The following is a 27,855-nucleotide window of genomic DNA, read 5'->3' on the forward strand; positions in this document are numbered from 1 at the left end:
TTGCAGAAAAGGATCCTCAAAGAATTATGTTTCCACCTCCATGCTTCACGGTTGGGATGGTTTGCTTGGGGTTGTACTCATCCTTTTTCTTCCTCCAAACACGGCGAGTGGAGTTCAGACCAAAAAGCTCTATTTTTGTCTCATCAGACCACATGACCTCCTCCCATTCCTCCTCTGGATCATCTAGATGGTCATTGGCAAACTTCAGACGGGCCTGGACATGCGCTGGCTTGAGCAGGCAGACCTTGCGTGTGCTGCAGGATTTTAATCAATGACGGCATAGTGTGTTACTAATGTTTGTTTTTTTGAGACTGTGGTCCCAGCTCTTTTCAGGTCTTTGACCAGGTCCTACCGTGTAGTTCTGGGCTGATCCCTCACCTTCCTCATGATCATTGATGCCCCACGAGTTGAGATCTTGCATGGAGCCCCAGACTGAGGGGGATTGACCGTCACCTTGAACTTCTTCCATTTTCTAGTAATTGTGCCAACAGTTGTCGCCTTCTCTCCAAGCTGCTTGCCTAATGTCCTGTAGCCCATCCCAGCCTTGTGCAGGTCTACAATTTTATCCCTGATGTCCTTACACAGCTCTCTGGTCTTGGCCATTGTGGAGAGGTTGGAGTCTGTTTGATTGAGTGTGTGGACTGGTGTCTTTTATACAGGAAACCAGTTCAAACAGGTGCAGTTAATACAGGTAATAAGTGGAAAACAGGAGGGATTCCTAAAGAAAAACTAACAGGTCTCTGAGAGCCGGAATTCTTACTGGTTGGTGATCAAATACTTATGTCATGCAATAAAATGCAAATTATTTACTTAAAAATCATGCAATGTGATTTTCTGGATTTTTGTTTTAGATTCCGTCTCTCACAGTTGAAGTGTACCTATGATAACAATTACAGACCTCTACATGCTTTGTAAGTAGGAAAACCTGCAAAATCGGCAGCGTATCAAATACTTGTTCTTCCCACTGTATATACAGTATATACATGTATATATATATATATATATATATATATAATCTGCTATGATAAAGCTGATCTATCACCTACAATATATACACATATATATTTATATTATACATACAATATCATTTATATATATTTTAAATCTCAACCAAATATTACCCATTGAAATTATGTGGTGTGCCCAATGGGCTATTTGTGTTCTACGTGCAGAGAGTGTGTTGGTGTACATGTGTGCATTCTTTCCAGTACAGAAGCTCTACAAGGCTGATACAGTGTTGTGTGTATGTGTGTTGTGTGGCAGGCAGGCATGCGATGGCGGGATGCAGGCTGATCACCAGCCCTGCTAGACAGCATTGATGTCTACACCTCGGAGGTGGCCCAAGGGGGAGCTATTGATTACCATTAAGCATCCATGCAGATGACCCATAAAGGGCAGGTGAGTGAGAGGGGGAGAAAAGCAGATGGGGGTGGAGTCCGAGAACAGAAGGAGGTAGACCTATAGAACATGCAGAGGAGAGGGAGAAAGACACTGAAGTAGTACTGTAGGCTAAATCATTATTTGGCTTGATCGTAACTACCACCTTCCGATAAAAAATACTATATAATATCTTTCTGCCAGTTTACTTTGTTGTTGTTTTCTGCTGCTATACTAGTCCTCCCGAAACAAACTTGTCACAATGAATATCCCTGTGTAATACAGTGTATGAGATATCTTCTGAGTAGAGCCATATTTCCATTATTCAATTATTTTAAGTCATAAATTGTGACTTTATTGATATGACTGCTAAATACAAGGGAAGGGAAAGGTGATACCTAGTCAGCTGCACAACTGAACGCATTCAACGGAAATTTGTCTTCCACATTTAACCCAACCCCTCTGCACAACATTAATAAAAACAAGCAATCATCAAATTCACCATTAACGTCATATTTATTGTTATTTAGTTACTCAATAAAACATATACAGATATATACAATATGCAGGAAAACAGACGACTGCACTTTACATATTATTAAAAAAAGAAAACAAAAAAGAAACTCAGTTCGCACGTTGCCGTCACAGTCCTCCATCTATTGTTTCAGAAATTCAAATCCAACAGAAGCTTTATTTAAAGATTACAAGATTGCCTAACACACAGCAAATGTTCTCTTATTTTACATGTGCAATACCAATATTTTTTTTTCCATTTCCCTTATTAAATTGTTCTTTGACATCCCCTACTATTTCCACTGGCTGTATTGTATACCTGTGTTGGAGCCCAAGCTCAATACAAGAGGAAGGAAGTGAAAGAGAGGAATATGTATAAAGAAATCCCTTTTTGCTGATACCTTTTCCAACCCAAAAACAAAAAATGTATCTCTCCATCTCCCTCCCCCTGCTTCAGGGTTCAGGTCAGTTCTATTGAACCAGGATTTTGATTTGATTTGTAGCCTGCTGAGGCTGTGAGGTTTGGTGTCTCAAAGGGCCAAAATCTCATCAGGTTCCTGTGTCTCTGGCTGACAATGGGCTTCCCAGGCCTGAGGTTTGGTTGGAGGGGAGAGGTCCTGGTGACAGGGCTGCTCTCCTCCCTCTATTCACCTGAGAGCCATGGGAGGGAGGAAGGGCTGGTTCACACATCCTCCATATTCTGGCTGACAAAGACCACCAAAGTCCCTCAACGGGTCAGTATGGGTCAGGGTGGCTCTGCCAGACCGAGGCCTGGGCTCAGTGATCTATACGCTAGTCTGGGGGCAGGCATAGTGGGTAGTACCATCTCCAGGCCGCAGAGAGAACCATGGCTAGAGGGTAAAGGTACAGGGGACAGCTCTAGTGGTGAGGATGATCACAAAGGTCCCAAATATTATGAGGCTATTTTTATCTAGAGAATATAACCAAACGGAGATTCAACACTGGTATTCCAATACAGCCAAGGTCATTTTTGTCTTATTGTTTCTTCAGTTTTAGTTTTTTATTTTCCTCCATTGACATTTCTCCTTTTTTCTTAAAAATAAAATAAAATAAAAATAGATTGATTTGTGGTTTTCCAGATGTGGTCACCACTGACTAGAGCCCAAGCTGTATAGTCCAGCGATGCATGAGTGAGTGTGTATCCAAGATTGCTTTTGTGTGTGAGTGTGTATGCGAGCATGAGTGTGTATGTGCGAGTATGAGTGTGTATGTGTTGATGTGTGTGTACAAGTGTGTATGGGTGTGTATATGTCTTTCTCTCCCTGAACAGGCGAGAGCCGATGCAGTGGCCTCATCATCAACACCATAGTTGTCATCTGCCACTGACTCTGACTCTCCCTCCCTCCCTCCCTCTCTCCCTCTCTCTCTCTCTTCATCCGATGTTCCCTCCATCTCCTGGCCTGGTTGTGTTCAGGTCAGGGCCGCCACAAAGGTCCCAAAGCGGTTGGAGATGTCGGAGTGCAGGGAGCGCCAGGAAGAGACGGGCCCCCCTCGGCCCTTACTGTCCCCGAGCTCATCTGTGCAGTGGACGGACAGGCACTGCAGGTGGCTCCCCCCATTGCCCCCTCCGGGCCCCTGGGCCCCCACCCCTACTCCAGCCTTACTCTGAGACAGCTCCGACTCTGCACAGGAGAAACAAACAGAGAGAAGAGAGGGTTAGTGAGTTGGCCAGCACTGAGGAACACAGATTTAGCATCAACAACCAAAATAAACATACTTGGTTAATATGTAGATCACATTAGAATTAATCATGAAAGCCCCTTTATAAATGAAATAATAATTCTCACATCCCACTCAAAATCTGTCCAGTAAAATGACCTTAACAACCCCCCCCCTTTCCCACTCCTCGTACTGCTGGCTGGAAAAGGACACTGCTCTAAACCCATGCCCCACCTTCTCCTTGCCTGTGGTAACCACACAAACACACACACACACAAATTCAGTCCTGGTCCCCCGTGCAAATGTGGAGCGCTCTTCAGTTACCTCTGGTTGTGAGGTCAGAGGGCTGACCTCTAACCCTACTTGACCCAATTTACTGGTATAATGACCCTGCTGCGGTATCGACCCCACGTCACCATGGTGTCAAAGCCCACATTAAATGGCCGCACCAAGCTTACGGAAAATCCATACATAGGTTTATCCAAGGTCGTATAAAAATCACCCGTGCGATTCTAGAGGAACATGGGGAACGCTGACTGTAGAGATGTACAACCCATCCTCCAAGTCAAATCGCTTGTGCCGTATAAGAACAAATGAACGAGAGCAAGATTGACGAGGACAGAACGTGCTAGGCTAAACTATACATAAAAGCAATGGCGTCACGTGTCATCTGCCATGATATAGACCCACAGCATACTGAGAGAGAGAGAGGCGAGGGGAGAGACGGAGAAGAAAAAAGAAGAGAGAGTGTAGGTAGTCAGACTTTTACTCTCACTGGTTTCAGAGAGCCCTATTGGTGACTGCAACATTACATCATTTGTTTAGGGTCTGCCTCCAAGCACGCTCTGAGCATTAAATAAAGAGTGTGTGAACATGGTGGGATACCTGCTGTGAAAATCTATCAGGTTATTTCCATCTGTCCTTAGCACTCAAAACACTGTTCTGCTGTGTTCCTCAGCCACCCCTGTTATGTTACTACTGCAACGACAAAGGCGTTTGTCTGAGGCCTTTGAGTGGGAGCGTAGCTGTAGAGACAGACAGGCTCTAAACAGCTCAGACATGCTGAGGTTCAGGCGCCAGAGACGGGAGAGACTATGATACACACTCTGGGCACAGTGCCTGAACATCACACCACCACTACTCCACAGATCAGCCCACCTCACTGTTCAACAAAGACAGAACGGAAGGAGAGAGAGAAGAGAAAAAATATGACCTCTCTGTGTCACACTCTCTTTTTAGCTCTTCTCTCTCTTCCTAATTACTTTTTTGTTTCTCTTGCTCTCTGTATATATTTCTCCCTCACTTTGCTTCCCCGGAGCAGCTATGACGTAATGTTAACAACACACAGCCTGAGAAGCAAGGCCAGGGTAGGACAGAGTGGCAAAGAGGGCAGGTAAGGAGGCAGGGTGGACAGGCTAGGGCCTGGAAGGCAGGGAGGCAGGGTGGACAGGCTAGGGCCTGGAAGGCAGGGAGGCAGGGTGGACAGGCTAGGGCCTGGAAGGCAGGGAGGCAGGGTGGACAGGCTAGGGCCTGGAAGGCAGGGAGGCAGTGAGGCAGGGTGGACAGGCTAGGGCCTGGAAGGCAGGGAGGCAGGGTGGACAGGCTAGGAGCTGGAAGGCAGGGAGGCAGGGTGGACAGGCTAGGGCCTGGAAGGCAGGGAGGCAGGGTGGACAGGCTAGGGCCTGGAAGGCAGGGTGGACAGGCTAGGGCCGGGAAGGCAGGGAGGCAGGGTGGACAGGCTAGGGCCTGGAAGGCAGGGAGGCAGGGTGGACAGGCTAGGGCCTGGAAGGCAGGGAGGCAGTGAGGCAGGGTGGACAGGCTAGGGCCTGGAAGGCAGGGAGGCAGGGTGGACAGGCTAGGGCCTGGAAGGCAGGGAGGCAGTGAGGCAGCTTTGCCCCCCAGCATGTCTGGGCCGTGACCACTGGAATGGAAAAGCGGAGGGATTTGGTAAAAGGTCAGGCAGCCAAGCTCCCGCATCTCTCTCCCTCCTCCTCCCCACAAATCACCCAGGGACTCAGGAGACTGAGTGGAGCGACGGTGGGGGAGAGAGGAAGGCAGCGGGGAGAGGGAGGTATGGGGATTAGTGGTGATTGTGGCAAGGGTTGGCGTTTGCCAGAGGGCCCTGCCATACACCACTGAACGGACGACAATCACACTGGGTGAGCCTGGACCATAACTCCTCCTCCCTGTGCTTCCTCCTACCCCCCTCCAGCCCCCGCTGACAGCCCCCGCTGACAGCCCATGGTAGCTGGGCACAGCAGGGTCCACACCGGCCCGGATAGACATCCAAGCGTTCCCCTGGCTCTTTGCTGATACACAGCAATCTGACAACACAACCACAAAACACACCGCCAACCACCGCCACTGCCAAATCCACACCACCTCTCAGCTGCCGCTACACACACACACACACACACACACACACACACACACACACACACAGTCTGCGTGGTCCCAAAACAGACAGACATGGCCCCCAGCCTCATACATGCAAGGACAAGGACTGTAAACATCAAAGCAAGTGCACAGCTTACACATACTCGATACACACACACACACTGTCATCCACTCCCACTGTCCCAGAGCCATGCTCAGATGTGAGCTCACGTGACAACGTTACTGACATTTAGCAAAATAAAAACATCCGCATTACCAGTGATTACCATCTATTTCACATAAAGAATAATTTACCATGTAGTGATTGTCCACCGGTTTACTACTTTAAAAATAGATGTTTTTATAATCAAAACACTGTGCCTCTCAAATGGTGTTATTAAAAGCAGAAAAATAGTGCTCTTTATCATATTTATTGAAACATGATAAAGCTCTCCAGTTCAGGAGTAAGCCAGGTAATTGACAAGGCCGTACTATTACAATACAAATGGCATTAGAGTATCTGTGGATATTTCTAGTTAATACCCTGGGAGCCGAGAGAGATGGGATTTTGGTGGAAAATCAACACGCTACACTTAAATATTAAGCATTATCCATGGCAGCGTACTTGTTCAAAAGTGGAAACAGCAGTGTGAAATTTTACATCACACAGATCTAAATCCCAAATCACTGTGACATTTTACAAGCTGTGGAATCTTGCTTTCAATAAAAACGTACAGGTATCTTGTTAAGGCTGTTCAACGACTCACATTATATTGCCAAGCAGCATACTGTTCATATCCACAGTAATATCTCAAGGATAGGCTATTCATCTCGGAGAATGAGTGTTTAGCTTCAACACACAGGGGGGAATACCTAATAAAGAAGAAAACAATAATACCCCAACCAACTAAGCTGAACCGCAAATACAGTTACATCCCTAACCATATTACAACATCAGAAAAGATTACCATGGCAATTGAAATGCTCAATTTGATATGATACACCTCTATTTCTCGCCTGTTTCTAAAAGTGATGTAATTCTGTGTGATTTACAGTGGGACTCCTCCACGTAGGCTTGTAGAGCCGTCTCACAGACACACAGACACAGCTAGTGATGATTTACACAACAATGCTTTCCACTAGTGTCATGAAGAGAACATGCACAGTAACAGCACACCGCTCAGTTTGTGCTTCTCTGTCTGGCTGACACCAATGTTTCGCAGCACTGACGGCCTGACACTAGCACACATGTCATACCAGCAGTTCTCCACGTCTATAAACAACACTGGGAAGTTTCCTTATTGAACAAAAATAAATATCATATTCTCTGAATCGAAATATAATTGTCAAAGTCAACAAATGATTCAACTTTATTGTAAATTGATGAAGATAATGGTCATTATTATGTTTTAAATGCATTTGTAAATTAAGTATTATGATAGCTAAATATGTATTATGTGCCCGCCTTTGTGTAGGGTGCATTGAAGTAAATATGAGAATACACTGTGTGTGTGTGTGTGTGTGTGTGTGTGTGTGTGTGTGTGTGTGTGTGTGTGTGTGTGTGTGTGTGTGTGTGTGTGAGCGCCTTGGCGTTCACTGGCCTCGCTTTCGGAGCCGAAGAGTTCCGGCCGTCCCATGCGGTAGCCCTCTGCCCTTTCTATCCCAAACTATACTTCCATGACGACACTTCACCTTTAACCCCTTGCTCTCCAGGGCTCGACCCCATCCTCACTGAACACAAACCAGCCCAATCAGCCTCTGCACTCTCTGACAAAAACACCCAGAGGCCTCTGCTCCTATGACAGTGAGTGAATTCAGGTCAGATTCCTTTAGCATAACAACTAACACTAAAGCCATGAGAGAACATTCTATGTCCAGGAGCACAATGCACACATCACAATGCATAGATACAACGTCTGGTTTTCGACAATGTGAGGAGTAATGGTAAAAAAAAAATGTGCCTAATTTCCACTACAACAAGGCTTAGTTTGGTCGTTTAGGTCTTTTACCACTTTTCCTGAAGGTTTACAGTGCCTAAGAGCAGGACCTGTGCTCCGGAACCTCAGGTACTAGCTACTGCGCTAAGCAGATCACCCAGCTGAGCAATGACAATGAGACTGTTATGTGACCGCTTAAAGTCAGAATGACAAAACACACCAAATAATTTGTCCTACGTTCTCTGCTTCCAACTAGGTGTGTGAGTGTCTACAGGAATCCCTGTTTGAGAAATAAGAGGACAACCCCAGGTATCTGATGGTGGCCTGGGGGTTGGTGATTGGGGTGGGGGAGTATGGCATGGGAGGCCTTCTACAACCCCCCACCACCACCACCACCACATGGTGACCTTTCCCTCAGAGTAGGGAGGATATGGAGAGGAGGGGTTACATTTCACAAGCGAGGGCACAGGGGTTATTTTGGATTGAATTTCCTCTCTGTTCCCTGGCAACAAGAAGGACAAAAACTTGCCCAGGCAGGCAGACCTTGGCTCGGTCTCTCCTCCTCAGCCATTCTCTAGTACACACACAACTCCCCCTTAGGCCGCAAGACGCGCTTAGGAAACTAGACACAAATGGGAACACGGGAAGTGATTTAGTACCCCCTGCATAAATCAAAACCATGTCCAGGACCTGTCATCCATGTCATCCAAGTAGGTGACATATTGATCTACGTCTCGCTCTCTATTTTGTTTCAGCCTGTCACTACACACTCTGTTTATGTATATTTGGCCATTTGGAAACACCAACCACTCATGACAATAGTGGGAATTTAGGGATTATGAGCATCTGTTAGGGAGGGGCTGGGAGGGGGGGTGCTGGGGGTTATCGAGGCTGACCTGCTCAGCCCCACAACACTTAACATGCAATCTTTATTTCAAGCTAGTCCTCAGTTGAAGAAGTTAGGTTGCCAATTTACAGAAAGTTACATTTTATTTTCACATATCTTTCTTTTCATGTGATAGAAATTGTTTACAACTTGAAATCAAATGACTGTAGAATTGACTGAAATAATAATTGACCTTTGAATAAAGAAATACATTTACCCTTGATTGAAGAAAATAATGATATTTACTTAGAAATTAACATAATATGATCTTCAAAATCATAAGCACCAGTTGCACAAAAAAAGATGTCAAATGTACTATTTTTTCAATTTTCAACTAAGCAACAAACCTTAAAAGAGTGCAATCAAAATGTCTATAATATCGAGGTAAAAGCAGTGGTGTAAATTAACTGAGTAAAAATACTAAGTAAAGTACTACTTAAGCAGTTTTTTGGAGGTAACTATACTATATTTATACTATATTTTTGATAACTTTTACTTTTATTCCACTACATTCCTAAAGAAAATAGTATGTACTTTTTACTCCCATACATTTTCCCTGACACTCAAAAGTACAGGTTACATTTCGAATACTCAGGCAGGACAGCAATATGGTCCAATTCATATAGCATGTTGTCATCCCTACTGCCTCTTATCTGGTGGACTCACTAAACACAAATACTGCGTTCGCAAATTATGCCGTTTGGTTTGCTTAAAATAAGGAATTTGATGTATAGTATTTACTCACAGAACGGGACCGCCGAGTGCTGAAGCGCGAGGCACGTAAAAATTGTCAGTCCTCAGTTGCAACACTCAACTATCGAGTTCCAAATTGCCTCTGGAAGTGACGTCAGCACAAAAACAGTTTGTCGGGAGCTTCGTGAAATGGGTTTCCATGGCCGAGCAGCCGCACACAAGCCAGAGATCAGCATGCGCAATGCCAAACGTCGGCTGGAGTGGTGTAAAGCTCACAGCCATTGGACTCTGGAGCAGTGGAAACGTGTTCTCTGGAGTGATGAATCATGCTTCACCATCTGGCAGTGCGACGGACGAATCTGAGTTTGGCGGTGCCAGTAGAATGCATAGTGCCAACTGTAAAGTTTGGTGGAGGAGGAATAATGGTCTGGGGCTGTTTTTCATGGTTCAGGATAGGCCCCTTAGTTCCAATGAAGGAACATTTTAACGCTATAGCAAACAATGACATTCTAGACGATTCTGTGATTCCAACTTTGTGGCAACAGTTTGGGGAAGGCCCTTTCCTGTTTCAGCATGACAATGCCCCCGTGTAAAAAGCGAGATCCATACAGAAATGGTTTGTCGAGATCGGTGTGGAAGAACTTGACTGGCCTGCACAGAGCCCTGACCTCAACACCATCGAACACCTTTGGGATGAATTGGAATGCCGACTGCGAGCCAGGCCTAATTGCCCAACATCAGTGCCCGACCTCACTAATGCTTTTGTGGTTGAATGGAAGCAAGTCCCCACTGCAATGTTCCAACATCTAGTGGAAAGCCTTCCCAGAAGAGTTGAGGCTGTTATAGCAGCAAAGGGTGGACCAACTCCATATTAATGCCCATGGTTTTGGAATGAGATGTTTGATGAGCAGGTGTCCACATCATTTTGGTCATGTAGTGTATCTTTACTTTTACTCAAGTATGACCATTGAGTACCTTTTCCACCCCCACCCCTGGTTTAAAAGTATAGTTCTGTGTGGTATAATGACAGTATTCAGCCTTAGTCCCTCAAACTCAGCTGTGGACCTCAAAGCCAGACTCCAAACAGACTCCAAACTATTGTTTCTAACATCTGAATGTCTAATGTCTGACCTGAAAAATATAAAGAGTCCAGGAGAATGGAACTGGGTAGAAAAGGAAATATTTATTTTCTCTCTTTCTCGCTTTAAAATTATGCAAATGACAGCCATTAACATCCTGCTTGCCTCGACAGTGAAACCTCAGATGTTCCCAGAAAAAACAGAAACTTATTTTCATCTTGCTCGCTTTTGCTATCACTCCATCAGTCTCTCCTCCTCTCTCCCAGGAGAAACAGCTATCACTCCATCAGTCTCTCCTCCTCTCTCCCAGGAGAAACAGCTATCACTCCATCAGTCTCTCCTCCTCTCTCCCAGGAGAAACAGCTATCACTCCATCAGTCTCTCCTCCTCTCTCCCAGGAGAAACGGCTATCACTTCATCAGTCTCTCCTCCTATCTCCCAGGAGAAACAGCTCTGGTGTCATAACTCATTTGTCAATTTGTCAATACAAATTAAAGACGCCTGACGACTGACTACCTGTATGCCAAATAGCAAAACTGCTGCTGGCGGCATGACAACACCTCCACGCACACTAACACACACACACTGACACAGACACACACACTAACACACACACACTAACACACACACACACACACACACACACTAACACACACACACTGACACAGACACTAACACACACACTGACACAGACACACATTGACACAGACACACACTAACACACACACACTGACACAGACACACACACACACACACTCTGACACAGACACACACACTAACACACACACACACTGACACAGACACTAACACACACACTGACACAGACACACACTGACACAGACACACACTAACACACACACACTGACACAGACACACACACACTGACACAGACACACACACTAACACACATAAACTGACACACACATACCCATCCATTCTACGCGCTATCCAAGGATAATATTCACCACACGCACGCTGAGACAAGTTTGAGTTCATTTCAGTGCTCTTCCCCAGGGAAAGCTAAATACCGGATGAGCTGCTATTTTGAAGAATCAGAAACCAGCGAGCAAAAGGCCTGACACCTTTGTTTATACTTTCCTCTCTACACCAGTAAGAAAGACGTTTTTTAACACGGCTCCTTTGACTGTCAGTGGTTGTAAATGTCTTGCAAAGCAAAGACCTCAGCATACAGTGGATACACACATTCACACAATCATCTAGAAACAACATTTTCAAACTAGATTTTACACACTCCAAACTACAGGCAAAAAATATGAAAAGTATTGTTCTAAGCTGCAGTGTCTATAAGACAGAAGACTACACAGCTAAACTATGCTGCTACTGCACTTGCCTGGCACTCAGATGGACCAGTATTATAAGTGCTAGCAGCTCATGGAAAAATTGCAATGGTTTTGTTTTCATTGCATGCCATCAGTACTGATTACTACAAATCTATTGGGTTTTACTGTGGATTACTACAACCTAGTAGGGGTTGTCCTTCAATCAGACCAAACGGACTGCAAGCCGGCTTTCTGCCGTAGAGCTAAAACAAGTTGTGGTGAACCCTGACATAACTAGTCAGATACTTTAACCATACTGTGATGAATTATCAGAGCTGGAGCTGAGAGTAGTGTGAGAACCAGCACAAGAGTTTATTCCAGCATACAAGACACCTGAGAAAAGAGTATTCCAGCATACAAGACACCTGAGAAAAGGTCTGAAACCACAAGCCTGTGATCCAAGTCTGCATAAATCAGACATGATGTTTACAGCTAAAAAACCCACACTGTTAACTTTCCATATTTTCATCTCTCTCACATGCACACACTCACACAAACACACACACACACTTACATGGTAAAAGCAGTCCTAATGCCCTCTGATTCGTGCTGATAGTGTAGGAATTGTGTGATATTCTTTCAACTCTAGGGATTCATCCAAAAAGGAAGACAGAAAGGACTTTGCGAAGAGACAAAGGAAGAATAAACACATGTTCCAAAAAAAGGTAGAAAGATCCAACTTTACATTTCTCAAAGTCTACACTTTCCTGATATTTACAGCTAACTGTAATATGATCCTCACATAAGAAAGTCTAACACCTCATTTTTCTTCATTATCTGTCAATAACCATGTCAACTGACAGGTTGGCACTTTTTGGCAACAATATTACCAGGACTAATTTCTGTGATTATGATAACTATTATTATTACTGCAGTATGAGAAAGTGCAGGCAGTGCTACACTGTCTGGCCGTGTGTTATTGAGGAAGTCAATACGGAACACCTTGTAATGATGAATCTGGAACACGGACCTCCCCAAGCTGTTTTCTCTTCATTCAACCAAATGTCAATCACATCTTTAAGAAATCACATCTTTAAGAAAGGAAATACAGGAAATGAAAATGAGTCATGTGATTTGAGAGTTGTCCACGGAGTGAAATGTCAATAGACCAACGGAGATGGGAAAGTGGGGTGGTCTTTTAGGAATATTCCACTTTCTTCCCAGGTCGCTTTAGGTGGCCTGTTTTTTTTATGCTTAGACACCCCTAATCAGGGTGTCTAAGCATGACAAGTCCCTTCTCTACCCACTGCTCTCCTACCTGCCAACAGCAAGCTGGAGCATCCTCAACCACAACTAGAACAGTGACTGTGTTTCGTGGGAGACCATGTTCATTCAGAGGAGAGATCCTCACACTGTATGTACAAAGTGATAACACACCGTAAATAACAAAACCAACACAACTTTCACTGTGTGGTCAAAACGGAAGCAAAAACTCTAAAAATAAAAATACAACCAACTGAATCATTTCCTAGGGCGACAAGTTGCCTGTTATCAAGAGTGTGCATGTCTTTCAAAACAAACCGTCAGGTCCTGGCTATGATATAAGGAGCAGAGAGGGAGAGAGGGTGAGGGAAAAAGACAGATGAAAAAGAGGAGGGGGAAATGTATTCACTCATCACTTTGGTGAAAATTCAGCCAAGTTCCTTCACTTCACGGACAACGGGCATCTTTAGTTAAAGCAGGGTCTAAAGGCCCCATGCCTACAGCAGACATTACTGTGTCTTAGTGACTAGCTTTGGCTGCTTGGTATCACACAGATCGGATACGCTATGGATGGGTCCAATTTGGGCCGTTACTGCAGAACATATCACTTTGTAAATAACCACAGTGGGACCTCATACAGGAAAAGCTGAGACACACTGTGTGAACAGACATCAACACATAAAATACAACAAACACATTTTTGTTCATTTTGTTCTTTAACAGTATCATAATTAAGCAATAAGGCACGAGGAGGTGTGGTATATAGCCAATATACCACGGCTAAGGGCTGTTCTTCTGCACGACGCAACGCAGAGTGCCTGGATATAGCCCTTAGCCGTGGTATATTGGCCATATTCCACAAACCCCCAAGACGCCTTGTTGCTATTATAAACTGGTTACCAACGTAATTAGAGCAGAAGAGACACCAGGGCTAAGAGCTGTGTCCAGGCACTCTGCGTTGTGCATAAGAACATCCCTTAGCCATGGTATATTGGCCATATACCACACCTCCTCGGGCCTTATTGCTTAATTATCCCATAGAAGCTACTATAGAATGACCTGTACAATGCATTAATTGCATTATCAAATTCCATATTCCTATGAGGCACTTGTGGCACCAAGCTCTGGCCTGAAAACATCACCTATACATCCACTGGCTCCATTACCAATATGCCTGATAATACAGTCTGTTCTGTGATCTCCAACTCCTGCACTGGCTGAGACCTCAACTATAGTCACAGAGCCCCAAACACCACAGGTCCTTTCCTCCCAGTGGCACTACCACTAGTATCCCTGCTAGACACAAGGAGGCTTATTACCAAATGTCACTGCAACCATCCCCCTCCCCAAATAAACACAGGCCCATAACCCACCTGTCTCAATTGGGCAGTTAAACTCAACTTCCTGTAAAAACACTGAGTGCAGCCTATAAAGCGCCCAATTAACACAATTACTCAGGACTCCCACTATTAAAGGCCCAGTGCAGTAAAAAGGGGTTTCCTTTGTTTTATGTGATATTGTACAACAGCTGATGAAACTAACACTGTAAAAATGTGATCAGTCTTTTTTCCTGATAATTGAAAATACAATGTACACATGACCTTTTAATCAGCAGGTTTCCATGAGCGGGAGTTTCGGCTTTCCATGGTGACATCACCATGAAGTAAATTGGTTAATAGACCAATAACAAACGGAGTTCCAAACCTCTCTGCCCAATAACAGCTAGTTTTCAGTTTCCCCATTCCCAGACAGTGCTAGTAAAATTATTGCTTGAGAAATAGTTTTTAGCTAAAAAGCTATATTTGCCCATTTAAATGGAAATCTATTACAGTAAGGTACTTAATTATTACCCAGAAATAATTTGATATTGATCTAAAAATGGCTGCACTGGGCCTTTAAAGCTGCTCCCAGGATGTCAGGACCTATGCAGACCCCCACCCCATCCCTAGCTTCAGGACACTGTGATGGGAGATAGGACAGAGGCATGAGGACAGATACCAGGAGAGAGGGTTGCCAAAACATTAAACTAAATTAATGTGATACACCCCTGGTGCACAACACCTAAAAGGGTGTCATATGATCTCCGAGGGTGACATGGAAAAATGATCAAAATGCGTGGATTTTTTTTTACTTCAATACAAATTATCCATATGATCAAGACCGTGCTGCTTAGGAAAATGTGCTGTGTATTCAATCAAAATGTGTGATCTTAAAACGTTTTAATTGATTAACCACATCATACGGGAATAAAAAAGTAGCATGATCAAATTCAGATTTTTTAAAAATATATACAAATTGTTCTATTTCTAAATTGTAGACCAGTTATCATTAGCATTAAAACATGATTAGTATTATTATTACTATTACATGCTAACTATAATGTATCTTGTGAATAGTAGGAATACTGATAACCTTGATATCTAACAAGACAATTTAAAAATAAAAAGAAAACGACATAACTATGTTAAACTTTCACTGTAACTTAGCAATAGGGCAGAATCCAGGCACAGGCAATGACCATGTTAGGGTTCACCTGTTAACCAGCTGGTAGACTTGCAACAAGACATTAGAAACAAAACAAAATGACTTGCAAAAACAGACAAATGCCTACATTCATCAATATTTGTATTCCACTTCCACACAGCTCAATTTCAAAGTTCCATGAAATCTTTAAAATATGACTTTTAGAATTCAGGGATTTAGCATTTTGCAAGAGAATATGTCGAATCATTTCATAACTGATCATTGATTGTGCCTAGGTGTACTATTTAGGTTAATACATAAATGCAACTAAAACCATAAGGCGCTATTTATGTTTATCTGAAACGTATGGTTTCATTTGACTGCAGAGACATTTGCGCATCTCTGAATCACATCCAATTCAATCTTAAAATCAAGCAACACATCTTAACCCTTTTTCATATTTTCCGTCTGCAGCACTCAAATGAGAAACTGTCAAGAGACATGGTTTGTGCTAACTAGCTATCGATTTCGCCCAAGCGACCTGCGTTTCATGCTTGCAGGGAGGGGAATTGGAGAGGGGAAAATTTGCGGAGATAGTGAGGAGAGACGGGAGAGAATAAATACTTTAACAAAATCGAGATGGCCGCTGTTGCTGTGCATTTTCTGTAAAATAGCCTACGTGCGCCTATCTAAGACATATGGGTCTTGAAAAAAATGGACAGAGGGAGAATGTGGCCGGTCTGGTTGACCTCTGTCTCCTAAACAATGCGCCTTGATCACAGATTCCGTGCATGGAGCCCCCTCCCCTCTCTGCTCCCACAGTTAGTCAGAACAAAGGGATATTGAATAAATATGCGCTGGGGGCTACCTATTCACGTGAGAAAAGGCGTTTTGGTGGCTTGTCTCTGGCCGTGGCGATTTAATTATGCGTGTTTCACTGCTACCCCGCCGCCTTTTGCAGCACTGACTGACTACAATTTATATTTATCTATAGCTTTTGTAATGTCCCATACAAAAAGCGGCCTAACAAAATACATCAAGACACAAGAGGACATTTGGACAGAAACATATCCTACCGTACGCTTAAAAGAGGACATGCACCATAAATATTCAATTAATAACTTGAATTTAAATATGAAGTAGTCTTACGTTTGTTCTTTGATTAATGGATTGGTGGAGCAGTCAACTAAAAGTCACTTCAGCACTGAATTAAATTGAATGTGCTTGTTGTAGCTATAGCCTAGTCTCAATATAAACAATATAGGAAATTATAATGGGAAATAATAATAACCATAAGCATTATTCCCACATTTTCTTTAATTACCTGTTTATGAACTAAAACAAACCAGAAGACTTAGGTATGACCGGTAATGTATAGTCAGTAGAAAATGATTTGTGTTGTTTAATGTCAAAAGATGATTGACAGCCGTTTTCAAACCGCTGACATAAAATGTAAAGCGCCAGCCAGCGTTTCTAATCACACTATACCAATTTCAACAAGCACTTAAAATTATACAACAGTGTCGTGGTATAGGACACTAAATACGTTTGTTTTTCAATTATTTACAGAAAGAACCATTTGTATACCGTGACCAACCATTTTTTTCCTAAACCAATGCAGGCAGAAAAACTGTCTGGCAATAAAATAGAACCCAAACTTTTAAACAAATGACAAAAACTGAATTAGACTTGCATTCTTCTTCTTCTTCTTACTCGTATAATTATTACTGTTATTATTATCATTGTCTAATAGTATTACCATTTTCAATGTAAATCTTTCCATTCGAGGACACATCATATTTAGGAAACATAAAGTTAATAAATAAAAGCTTAAGATACTCTTGTTTATAGTAATTTCACTTCCCTTCCCTTCTCAATATGGACTAATCTAAAATCAATCCAGTCTCCAATCACGTATTCTATCCTGTACTAATAACAAAAACAAACAGATATGTATGGAGGGGAAACATGCTGTTAAAACGCATCTCCTCAGAAACCTATTCATCTTCTCAGTGTAGTTGTTCACTCTGAAAACCCAGATAAAGAACCACAGGAAATGTTGACTTTTCTCGGGCTGTTATTTTGAAGTCACTCTACAAGAGAAGAATCTATTACAAGCAGTAAATAATAAGTTAAGGATTACTTAGAACAACAAATATAACTACAAGTCAATGTTTTAAATGTTCCTGGTTAGTGCTAGGTATTTAATTTCTAATCGTTAAATAGCCTGTGGTCCAATAGCCTATCCCTTGTGTAAAAACGATTACAAGTCAGAAATTAATTATTTATGTTTCTACATGTAAAGCTCGATTCGAGTAAATACCTGATTTATATTTTTCAATAGAATATGTGAAACATAGAACAATGAGATTTTTGCCTCTCAAAGTCCACAAGACTCGAAGTTACGGAACAACCCTCCACGCTGTCTACAGTGTTTAGGCTACACTCAAAGACGGCAGTGCAAGAAGAGAGCCTGCTTGTCTCCAATTCAACTCATGCAAGTTAAAATACTAATCTTATCATATATAATCTTGTAGCCTCCTATATAATGATATTGTCCACACCACAATATTGTATTGACTTGAGATAATCATATTCTCAGAAACAGATTTCCAAATAACTGCAGACACAGGCTACAAGCACAAAGGAAGTCCTTCGTGACTTATTTTAGTCTAGAGTTTAAATCATGTTTTACTCATCTGAGAGGCAAAACAACACTATGTGCTGATAAGTTGATTGACTGACATAAAAGTGTGTGTGTGTGTGTGTGTGTGTGTGTGTGGACAGTAATAAGACACTAATAGTCAGATAGTAAAACAATGTGGCAAATATGATCATAGAGCATATTGAATTACCTTCTTTGCTGTTATTCTGGCTCTTAGTCTTTTCCCAGGGTGCCATGGCCTTGTCATCCTCTGGCCCATCCATCATGGCCTTGTCGCTGGGCACATACCAGGTGGCGTGCTGCTCTGCCATTAGAGTGTCAAGGTCAATAGTGCCCATTGAGCCCTTCCCAGCATCCGGGCTGCAGCTCGCCAGCTCATTGTCTTCGTTCTGTGAGGGACAGTCGCCACTCTTTTTACCATTCTTCATGGCCAGGGGCTGGTCCTCTGAGATGCTGAACTGCTGGCGCTGCAGCTGGATCTGGGCCTGCAGTATCTCCAGAGGGTGGATGTCGTCCTGGCCAGAGGTGCTGGATGGGGTGCGTACCTGCTCCATCCCAGGTGTGCCTGGGTGACCGACTCCGTTGCCCACCGTGCCCCCACCAGCACTCAGTCCATAGCTGTCGGGTGTCGAGGTAGTGTGATTGGTAATGCCCTGCATGCCTAGGGGCTTCTGCCCATTCATCAGGCCATGTTCCCCCCTCTGCAGCTTGGGTGAGACGGTGATGTGCGGACTGCGGTTGGGCTTGGTGACAGGAGCACCTCCTGCATCTGAGCTAGAGGACACCTCATCCTCATTGACGTAGTGGGCGCTGACATCGTCAGGAAGGTCCACGTGCGGTGAGCTACTGTTAGATTTGGTGACACTCTGAATGCCACTGTCCAGAGAAGACATCAGGTCTGCCTGGTCCCCCAGCATCTGGTCATCTCCCTTTCCCCAGGAGGGGGACGGGAGGGGTTTCTCATGGGGCGTACCCCCACCCCTCTCCCCAACGCCAGCTGAAGGGGGTTGCTGGCCTGGACTTACAACAGGGTTTCCGCTGTCAGAGGAAAAAAAGATCCCAGGGCTCACATGCCCGCTGTCCCTTTTTCTCCTCCCTCTCCCTCTCCCGTTCCCTGTTGCTGCTTTCCCCTCACTGCATGGGGTAGCGTCCATGTTGTAATTTGGGGAGAGGGCACTGGCTTCCCCCTGCAGCGTCTGGTTTTGACCTGCAGGCTTTATGATGCTATTCCCATTGCCAGGCATCTGGCTGTTCTGGGAAGTGCCGCTCTGAAAATACTCAGGACCAGCACTGCCAGTCCCGTTACCTGTGCTGCTATTAATGTCCTGCTCCGTCTGACTCAGTTTTCGCTTGCCCTCATTTTGGTTCTTCTTGTTGAATGTTACGTTTAGGTTGGGGGCCCCTAGGCTAGCTATCATGTTCTGGCAGGCTGTGGAAAGGGCTGCCAGGCAGCTCTGCCCGAAAACATTGTCTTTAGTGCTGGTTTTGCTAAAGTTCCCCAGGGAGAGTGCCCCAAGCTTACTGACAGAGGACCGCTGGCCTGGGGGGAACTCAGATGGAGTAGGGTAGCTCCCTGGTGAGGTGTTCACCCCCTGGGGATTGCTATGTGGTGGCCCTTGACGGTTTGTCCCTCCGTAAGGAAACGTTGGTTGAGCTCCCATGGATGGCCCAGCGGGGAAGTCAGCTGGCCGCCTATCTGATGGTGCGTTGGGGTGTCCTACTCCAGCTCCGGGGGACTGCATCTGGGAGAGGTTGCCCATGTTGTTGCCAAACTGGGGGTGCATACGAGGGGAGTGGAGGGCCTGTACATGCCCATCTCCAGGTATCCTCATTGGCTCCTGCATGCCCATCCCATTCATGCCCGGCCTGAACATCATACCAGCTCCGTTCTGCTGCAGCCCCATGTCGTGGGCCCCAGCCTCCCCGCCCGTTCCCCCCATACGCCGTGACATGATCTCTCCTGGTGGGTGGGACCCGGGGAACCAGTTCTCCTGAGTTATATGAGGGTTCTGACCCTCAAAGTTTGGCATCCTGCCTCCATTCTCCCTGTCAAAGTTGGGCTGAGGCATGCTCCCCACTGGGCCTCCATGAACCATGGGGCCCGGAGGCACGTCGCCGTGGTGACCTAGCTGCTGCAGGCTGGGCTGCCTCATCCTCTGCTGCTGGTTCCGAGAGGCCATCTGCTTGATCATCATGGCCGCGTTCTGCCGCTGTTGCAGAGACTGCTGCTCAGGCCCGGCATGCTGGAGTGGACCCGGGGGGAAACCGTCTGTTACAGGTGGGGTGAACTCACCAGGAAGGCCAGGGTAGGCCGAGGGAGAGAGATGGTTCTCCATGCCCTGTGCATTGTGCATGCCACTGCCCCACGTGCCACAATTCTCCCCTCCCTGTGCGTTAGAGAACTCAAATCTGGGCCTTTTTGCCATGTTCATATAAGGACTGTCAAAGTGTTGCAGCCTCTGATTCGGAGGCTGTTGGGCGGGAGGAGGGGGAGCCGGCTGTTGCATATTAAACATGGGGTCCCCATAGGGGTGCTGGCCCCTATTTTCCAGTCTGTGAATAGGATACTCAAACTGGTTGTGTTGGCCAGGCATCATGACGCCACCATCCAGCATGTTGGTGTTGGTGGAGCCCGACTCAGACTGGGGAGGCCGGGGGAGGCCTGGGGGGCATGAGTTCTGTCGTGCTATCAAACCAGCCTGCTGCTGCATGAGAGTGTGTCTGGCACTGACACCCGGGTCCATCCCCACTGGCATCTTACGGCCATTCCCAAAGCGTTCAAAAAACACTCCATGCTGTGGGGGAGGCTGAGGCTGCTGGGGCTGTGGGGGAGGCTGCTGGTGCCCTTTGGAGATGCCCTGTATACCCGGTGTCCGAGCCATGGCAGGGTTTCCAGGGAAACTGCCACCAGCCACCGGCCTTCCTGGCCCAAAGTGGGGCAGCTGAGAGTCTGATTCTGATGGAGAAAATACAGGTACGTCAAAATGTCCAGTTGGGGGCTCGCTTGGGAAATTATACTCTAATCCCTCCACAGCACCCTGATTGGGCATCCGTCGAGGCTCCAGACCATGGGTCTCCGAGGAGGAAGAGGAGGAGGAGGGAAGACCATGGAAGGATGCTGCCCGGTTAGGTGACTGGTCCAAGGGTAGACAGGGGGCAGGGACAGCGTGGTTGCCGCTTGGGGGGCCGTGGTGCTGGAACTCAGGCATGTTACTGGATCTTTGCTGCTGTTGCTGCTGCTGCTGGGAGAAGCTGTCCCCTGCCTGGCCCTCAGCAAGGGGGTCAAACCCCTCTCCAAAGCCCTGCTGGGGCCCCATGCCGTTGTTGTTGTAGCCCATCAGCCTGCCACCATGCAGGCAGGATGAGGCTGGGTCTGGGCCTCCAAAGTTCCCACTGAAATGAGGATGGTGTTGATGAGGGTGAGACTGGTGGCCATGGGGATGGCCTTGGTGAGGTTGCTGGTTGTTAAAAAATCCATGCATTGGTCCTTGCTGCTGCTGTTGCTGCTGGAGTCCGCTGCCTGCATGCATGTCTGAGTGGCCCCTGGGATGAAAGCCACCATACTGCTCACCGTTCATGTTCATATTGAGCCCAAGCATCGGAGGCTCGTTCAGAGGGCCCATGCCCGGCTCCACTGCACCAGGCGGGCCTCCTGCATGAAAGCCAGGGCTTTTGTAATGGGAGCTCATGTTCAGTCTTGGCTGGTTTATGTTTCTCTCTGACTGGCCAGGGTTTCTGCTATTAATCTGAGAACCAAACTGCTCCAGCCCAAACATACTTCCCCGCTATCAATCCCGCATGACAGCCAGCTCAGCTGGCATAGGCAGTCTATCGTTAGCCTCAGTTTTCCTTCCTCTCCACACAAAAAAAGAGGACAAAAAACGAAAAGAGATGAGAAATGCCTCAATAGGCCAGATGGGCTATTTTGATATCTTAAAAAGTTCTGATTTAAAAATTAGACAATGGATCTTAAATCTATTCACTCACCCAATGAGTACTCATTGTGTTTTCCAAAATCCAATTTGCACCTAAAGTGTTGCGAGGAAAATAAAAGGGAGAGAACACTACACGTATGTATGTCCAATGAAGCACGTACATAGGCTACAAGTCTGTCCTTGCTCGTTCCCGTGTATTTCTACAGGCGTTTGGTTTGCATTAGTTTACAAATAATACAAAATATCTTTCACTTGCAATGTGACTTCGATATAATATCATATTCCAAAATTTTTGAGCACATTTCTTCTTTGCAAACTTGATCAAACCCGTTATCTAATTTATGACAGAGATCACAAGGCGTATAAACATTTAAATAAAAACATAACCATTTTCTTCGTCAACTTCATTATTCCAGCTGTTGTGAAATGTCATAGGACGCACAGTTTGGAGTGTCCTTTCAAGATCCCTTTCTTGAGAAATCCACCGGCAACCTGCACAAGTACAATTCTAATTGGTCGTTGTTGTAAAATCAAAAGAAACAATTTCCCACAGTTCTGGGTGAAATGTATTATAACTGCACTATTAACAATTCTACCATTACAAGTCTGAGACAAAGTCCGGAGGGAAAATGCAGCCCAGTCATGAGGCTATCAGGAAAGTCGCTTTTGCTCCACCGTGTCCCCGAGCTTCCGGCACGCACTACTCGCGGTTTGACAACATAGTCCAACTGGTCCTGGTCATGTGCCCTCCAAGCACGCATAAGGCGCGGAACCTCTATTGGCTCTTTCCCTCACTCTCTCACACTATATAACGCACTCCTTCTGCTCCTGACTCTGGTTTGGTCTATTCCAGCTGGGAGCGATTCACAGATAGATCACACTCTTGTCCGGCGCTTGGCGCTGTGTGAGATCAACGCGTTCAGGGAACCAGCAACAAGTTTTGCATTCCGCAACCATTTCCATCCACGAGGACCTAGCCAATCGGAGGCTGCGGAGTGCCAGTGCAGAGGGAGGGTCCATCTTTTAAGGTGGTCCAAGATGTGGATGAACGAGAGAGTAACGCTAGTATTGAAAGAGCACTCTTCTCCCCAACTAAAGTGTATTCGAGTCTATGCCAGGTGTGTTACTTGCTTCATTGTATTTTAAATGGTCTATGGCCATTTTTGCTTTTTGTTTTTTATTTGAGATCAATCTATTTATTTGTTATAGAGCACATACAAATCTGAATGAATAAACGCCTTTATGTTAGTATATTATGTTATTTGAATAAAGGCCTTTATGTTAGTATATTATGTTATTTAAATAAACGCCTTTATGTTAGTATATTATGTTATTTGAATAAACGCCTTTATGTTAGTATATTATGTTATTTGAATAAACGCCTTTATGTTAGTATATTATGTTATTTGAATAAACGCCTTTATGTTAGTATCTTATGTTATTTGAATAAACGCCTTTATGTTAGTATATTATGTTATTTGAATAAACGCGTTTATGTTAGTATATTGTGTTATTTTCTTGATAGAAATGGAGATGTAGGAAATTAAGCTACGCTCAATCAAAGAGAGATGATCTCACAATAGCATTGGTTAAACAAATGCCAGGGCGCAATCACTGGCCCGGAGTTTGTAATGTTAACGCACTTTAAACAGCAAATTAACATTTCCATTCACATTAACTGTACATGGCCATAATTCGGTTTACCTTATAAATTAACAAAGCACATTTATGTGATGTTTATTGGCATGAAGGGGAAGGGGCAGGCAAGAGAAAACACCAAGTCAACCTTTCTTATACTTAGGCTACTGTAAGATTCAAGCTATGTTATTAAAACAAATCTGAAAATAATGAAATGTAGGTTATGTGCATCATGCTATTTTCAGAAACGTAATATAGGCCTATCTAGGCTAATCCTAAAACATTGCCCTCTGAGGTGTTTTAAACGGACTGGCGTATCGTAGCAGAAGAGGTGCTGTTCTTTGATTTAAAGCCTGCTGCTAAGAGATAATATGTAGCAGATCAAAATACGAGCACCAGTGATAATAGTGATATATTGAGATAAAATAAGGTTTCACATACGACCCAACCACAGGGCCGCAGAACTGTTCAAATGATTATGGACTTTATAGACGATTGCATGTTTACCTATTTTAGGTGATATAGTCAATATTTTTAGAGATAGAGTGTTTTTTTGGGGGAGGTGGAGGGGGAAGATATATATATATATATGAGAGAGAGAGAGAGAGAGAGAGAGAGAGAGAGAGAGAGAGAGAGAGAGAGGAGAGAGAGAGAGAGGGGGGGGGGGATAGAGAGAATTGGTTGGTTACCCCACAAAAATAATCCCCCTTAAAAGATCAATAGCATCGGATCTACTGAAAAGATACCATAATCGATAACAGTCTTTAACAATTATTTCACATAGAAGTGTTTTTACATTTGGGCTTTACATCTGCAGAATTGAAATGGTATCAACTAGCCCTAGATTTTATAAAAAGCAAAGTAACCCACTGTGAACTGTGCATAGTTCACATTGGGTAAAGCACGGGAAATAGATCATGGACCACAGTGAACATCATGTGATCCATAAGAAATTAACGAGTTATGAATTAACCTGGCTATAGTTTTATGTTATTTTACGTGTTGCTAAATATATTGCGGCAATTCAAATGGAATGTCTTTATCAACTTTTGTAGCCTATATATAAGTATATTAACAATGTGCTCGAAAGAAGTCTTCAAGATTATTTACCTTTGCTTTTTTCATCAAATTTACTTTGCAATTCAAATGACATCCAGCTAATTGCCTCAATTAATGGCTTATCTAAATATCAATTTAGACGCGCGCTTCTGCAATTACACAGACTGCACTTTGTCGATCATAAACGGCTTCGTCCGACAAATTAAGATGATTAATGGAAATAGTTAATGATGAAAATAAAAACAACTCCAGATTGTGCTTTGTTTCCTGTGGAGAGCGTGGGCTCTGATCTGGCGCTTTTTGACGCGTGGCATCTGAAAAGTCACACTGGAACTGAAAGAAGTCAGCCCATTTGATAAGTAGCCTATACAAGTGATTTTGTAATAAATGTATGGTCTGACACTCTCTCTCGTTCTCAGAAACACACAAACACACACACACACACGTGGAAATGTTGTGTTTTTCTTTTGCCATTTAAGAATTATGCTAGGTGATTATATTTTGTACCATTTGCCAACCAATAGGCTCATCATGGTTTTAATATAGAGAGTGGAAAACATACCACATATGTATGCCTAATAGATCCATCCTTGTGACTTTCTCGAGGGTACTGTGATTCTTGAGATTTTTGTCTCCATAGGACTAGTTCCTCAAGGGGTGAATAATAGCAAGTATTTAACTTTTATCAAAAAGGCACAGTGCCACCTAGCGCTAGATATCAGAACATGGTAGGGAGACAGCGTCAAGAGCGTACGAGGTGAAGGCAGGAAATAATAGCCCTAGCCGAGAAATGAGGTATAGCCTAAGATAATGTTGTTAGTGCTTGGCCTATATCAAATAATCTTTTAAATAATTTTGATATCAGGCTTCGCGTGGTATCTACACAAAATGTATTTTACATCAGTATTAGGATATTAAATTATAGGCTATAAACTTGTATAGATCTCATAAAGACTAACACACTTCATCTTATCAAACTTGGCTCTGTTTTCAGCATGTGTGTGTGAGAGAGAGAGAGAGAGAGAGAGAGAGAGAGAGAGAGAGAGAGAGAGAGAGAGAGAGAGAGAGAGAGAGAGAGAGAGAGAGAGGAGAGAGTGAAGACAGGAGCGAGAGAAGACAGGAGAGAGAGAGAGAGAGAGAGAGAGAGAGAGAGAGAGAGAGAGAGAGAGAGAGAGGGAGAAGCAAGCCAGGGAGTCAGTGCTATCAGATTTCCTGCTCATTTTGTACATGCCACTCCCCCCAAACAAAGAGAGCATTTGTCAGGGGGTGAACGCACAGATACATTTCATACAAAGACTTGTAATTTACCTTGCTAAATGATTCAGATATTATATCATTAACTCATTTTGAAGTGTTTTCACAAAAGCAGACTTTTTTTCTAGGGAAAGCTCCCACGTCATTTTATTCACAAGAGGATTTGCATCATCATGAGAAAGTCTTAATCCTCTCCCACAAACTTGACCCCCAACCCAAAACTTAAGTCAAAGCAAATGTTTGCTTGTGTCTGAAATGAAAGTGATTTACAAAAGGTATATCAACACACTGAAAGCTAGGATGTTGACTTACTTCCTGCACCGTCATCACCATTTTCTCTCCCCTCTGAACCCCCTAGTTCAGAGATCATCAACTAGATTCAGGCACAGGCCAATTTCTCTTGAGCGGATGGTCAGTGGTCCGGAACATAATTACAAATAATTTGTAGACTACAGAAGAAGCCCAAACAGATATAATATTTGACTAAAACAAAATGTCAAACCTTGCTTACATTTGTACACAATCACTTCTCTTTATTATGCATGGGAATACTTTGGCTTTCTCAAATATGATTTGCTCATGTTTTTACAATATTTTATGTCCAACAATAAAACAACATAATATCTATCTATCTATATATATATATATATATACATAGTACCAGTCAAAAGTTTGGACACACCTTCTCATTCAAAGGTTTTTCTTATTTTTTTTGTTGCTATTTTCTACATTGTAGAATAATAAGTGAAGACATCAAAACTAGGAAATATCACATATGGAATCATGTAATAACCAAAAAAGTGTTAAACAAATCTAAATATATAAAAATGTGAGATTCTTCAAAGTACCCACCCTTTGCCTTGATGACAGCTTTGCACACTCTTGACATTCTCTCAACCAGCTTCATGAGAAAGTCACCTGGAATGCATTTCAATTAACATGTGTGCCTTGTTAAAAGTTAATTTCCTTCTTAATACATTTGAGCCAATCAGTTGTGTTTTGACAAGGTTGTGGTGGTATACAGAAGATAGCCCTATTTGGTAAAATACCAAGTCTATGTTATGGCAAGAACAGCTCAAATAAGAAAAGAGAAACGACAGTCCATCATTACTTTAAGACATGAAGGTCAGTCAATATGGAACATTTCAATAACTTTGAAAGTTTCTTCAAGTACAGTCGCAAAAACCATCAAGCACTATGATGAAACTGGCTCTGATGAGGACCGCCACATGAATGGAAGACCCAGAGTTACCTCTGCTGCAGAGGATAAGTTCATTAGAGTTACCAGCCTCAGAAATTGCAGCCCAAATAAATTCTTCACAGAGTTGAAAGAAACAGACACATCTCAACATCAACTGTTCTGAGGTGACTGCGTGAATCAGGAATTCATGGTCAAATTGCTGCAAAGAAACCACTATTTAAGGAGAACCAATAAGAAGAAGAGACTTGCAAGCAATGGACATTACACCGGTGGAAATCTTTCCTCTGGTCTGATGAGTCCACAGTTGAGATTTTTGGCAAACCTGGTTGAGAGAATGCCAAGAGTGTGCAAAGCTGTCATCAAGGCAAAGGGTGGCTACTTTGAAGAATCTAAAATATCAAAAATATTTTGATTTGTTTAACACTTTTTTTTGGTTACTACATGATTCCATATGTGTTCTTTCATAGTTACGGTGTATTCATTACTATTCTACAATATAGAAAATAGTAAAAATAAAGAAAACTCCTTGAATGAGTAGGTGTGTCCAAACTTTTGA

The 27,855-nt window shown here is 43.8% G+C and overlaps 1 protein-coding gene across 1 annotated transcript; it reads right to left on the reverse strand.

Moving 5' to 3' along the window:
- Positions 1 to 1,874: 1,874 nt before the first annotated feature.
- LOC110525678 (transcriptional activator MN1) lies at positions 1,875 to 23,120 on the reverse strand. Its single transcript, XM_021606021.3, has 2 exons — positions 18,403 to 23,120; positions 1,875 to 3,533 (listed from the first exon to the last, which is right to left on the reverse strand). Exons 1-2 carry the CDS (start codon positions 21,986 to 21,988, stop codon positions 3,322 to 3,324), a joined length of 3,798 nt encoding a protein of 1,265 aa, XP_021461696.1. The 5' UTR covers positions 21,989 to 23,120; the 3' UTR covers positions 1,875 to 3,321.
- Between the last annotated feature and the right edge of the window lie 4,735 nt (positions 23,121 to 27,855).

Source organism: Oncorhynchus mykiss, chromosome 6 (genome assembly GCF_057628025.1).
Source record: "Oncorhynchus mykiss isolate SJ-2025 chromosome 6, ASM5762802v1, whole genome shotgun sequence".
In the NCBI taxonomy this organism is placed as follows: domain Eukaryota; kingdom Metazoa; phylum Chordata; class Actinopteri; order Salmoniformes; family Salmonidae; genus Oncorhynchus; species Oncorhynchus mykiss.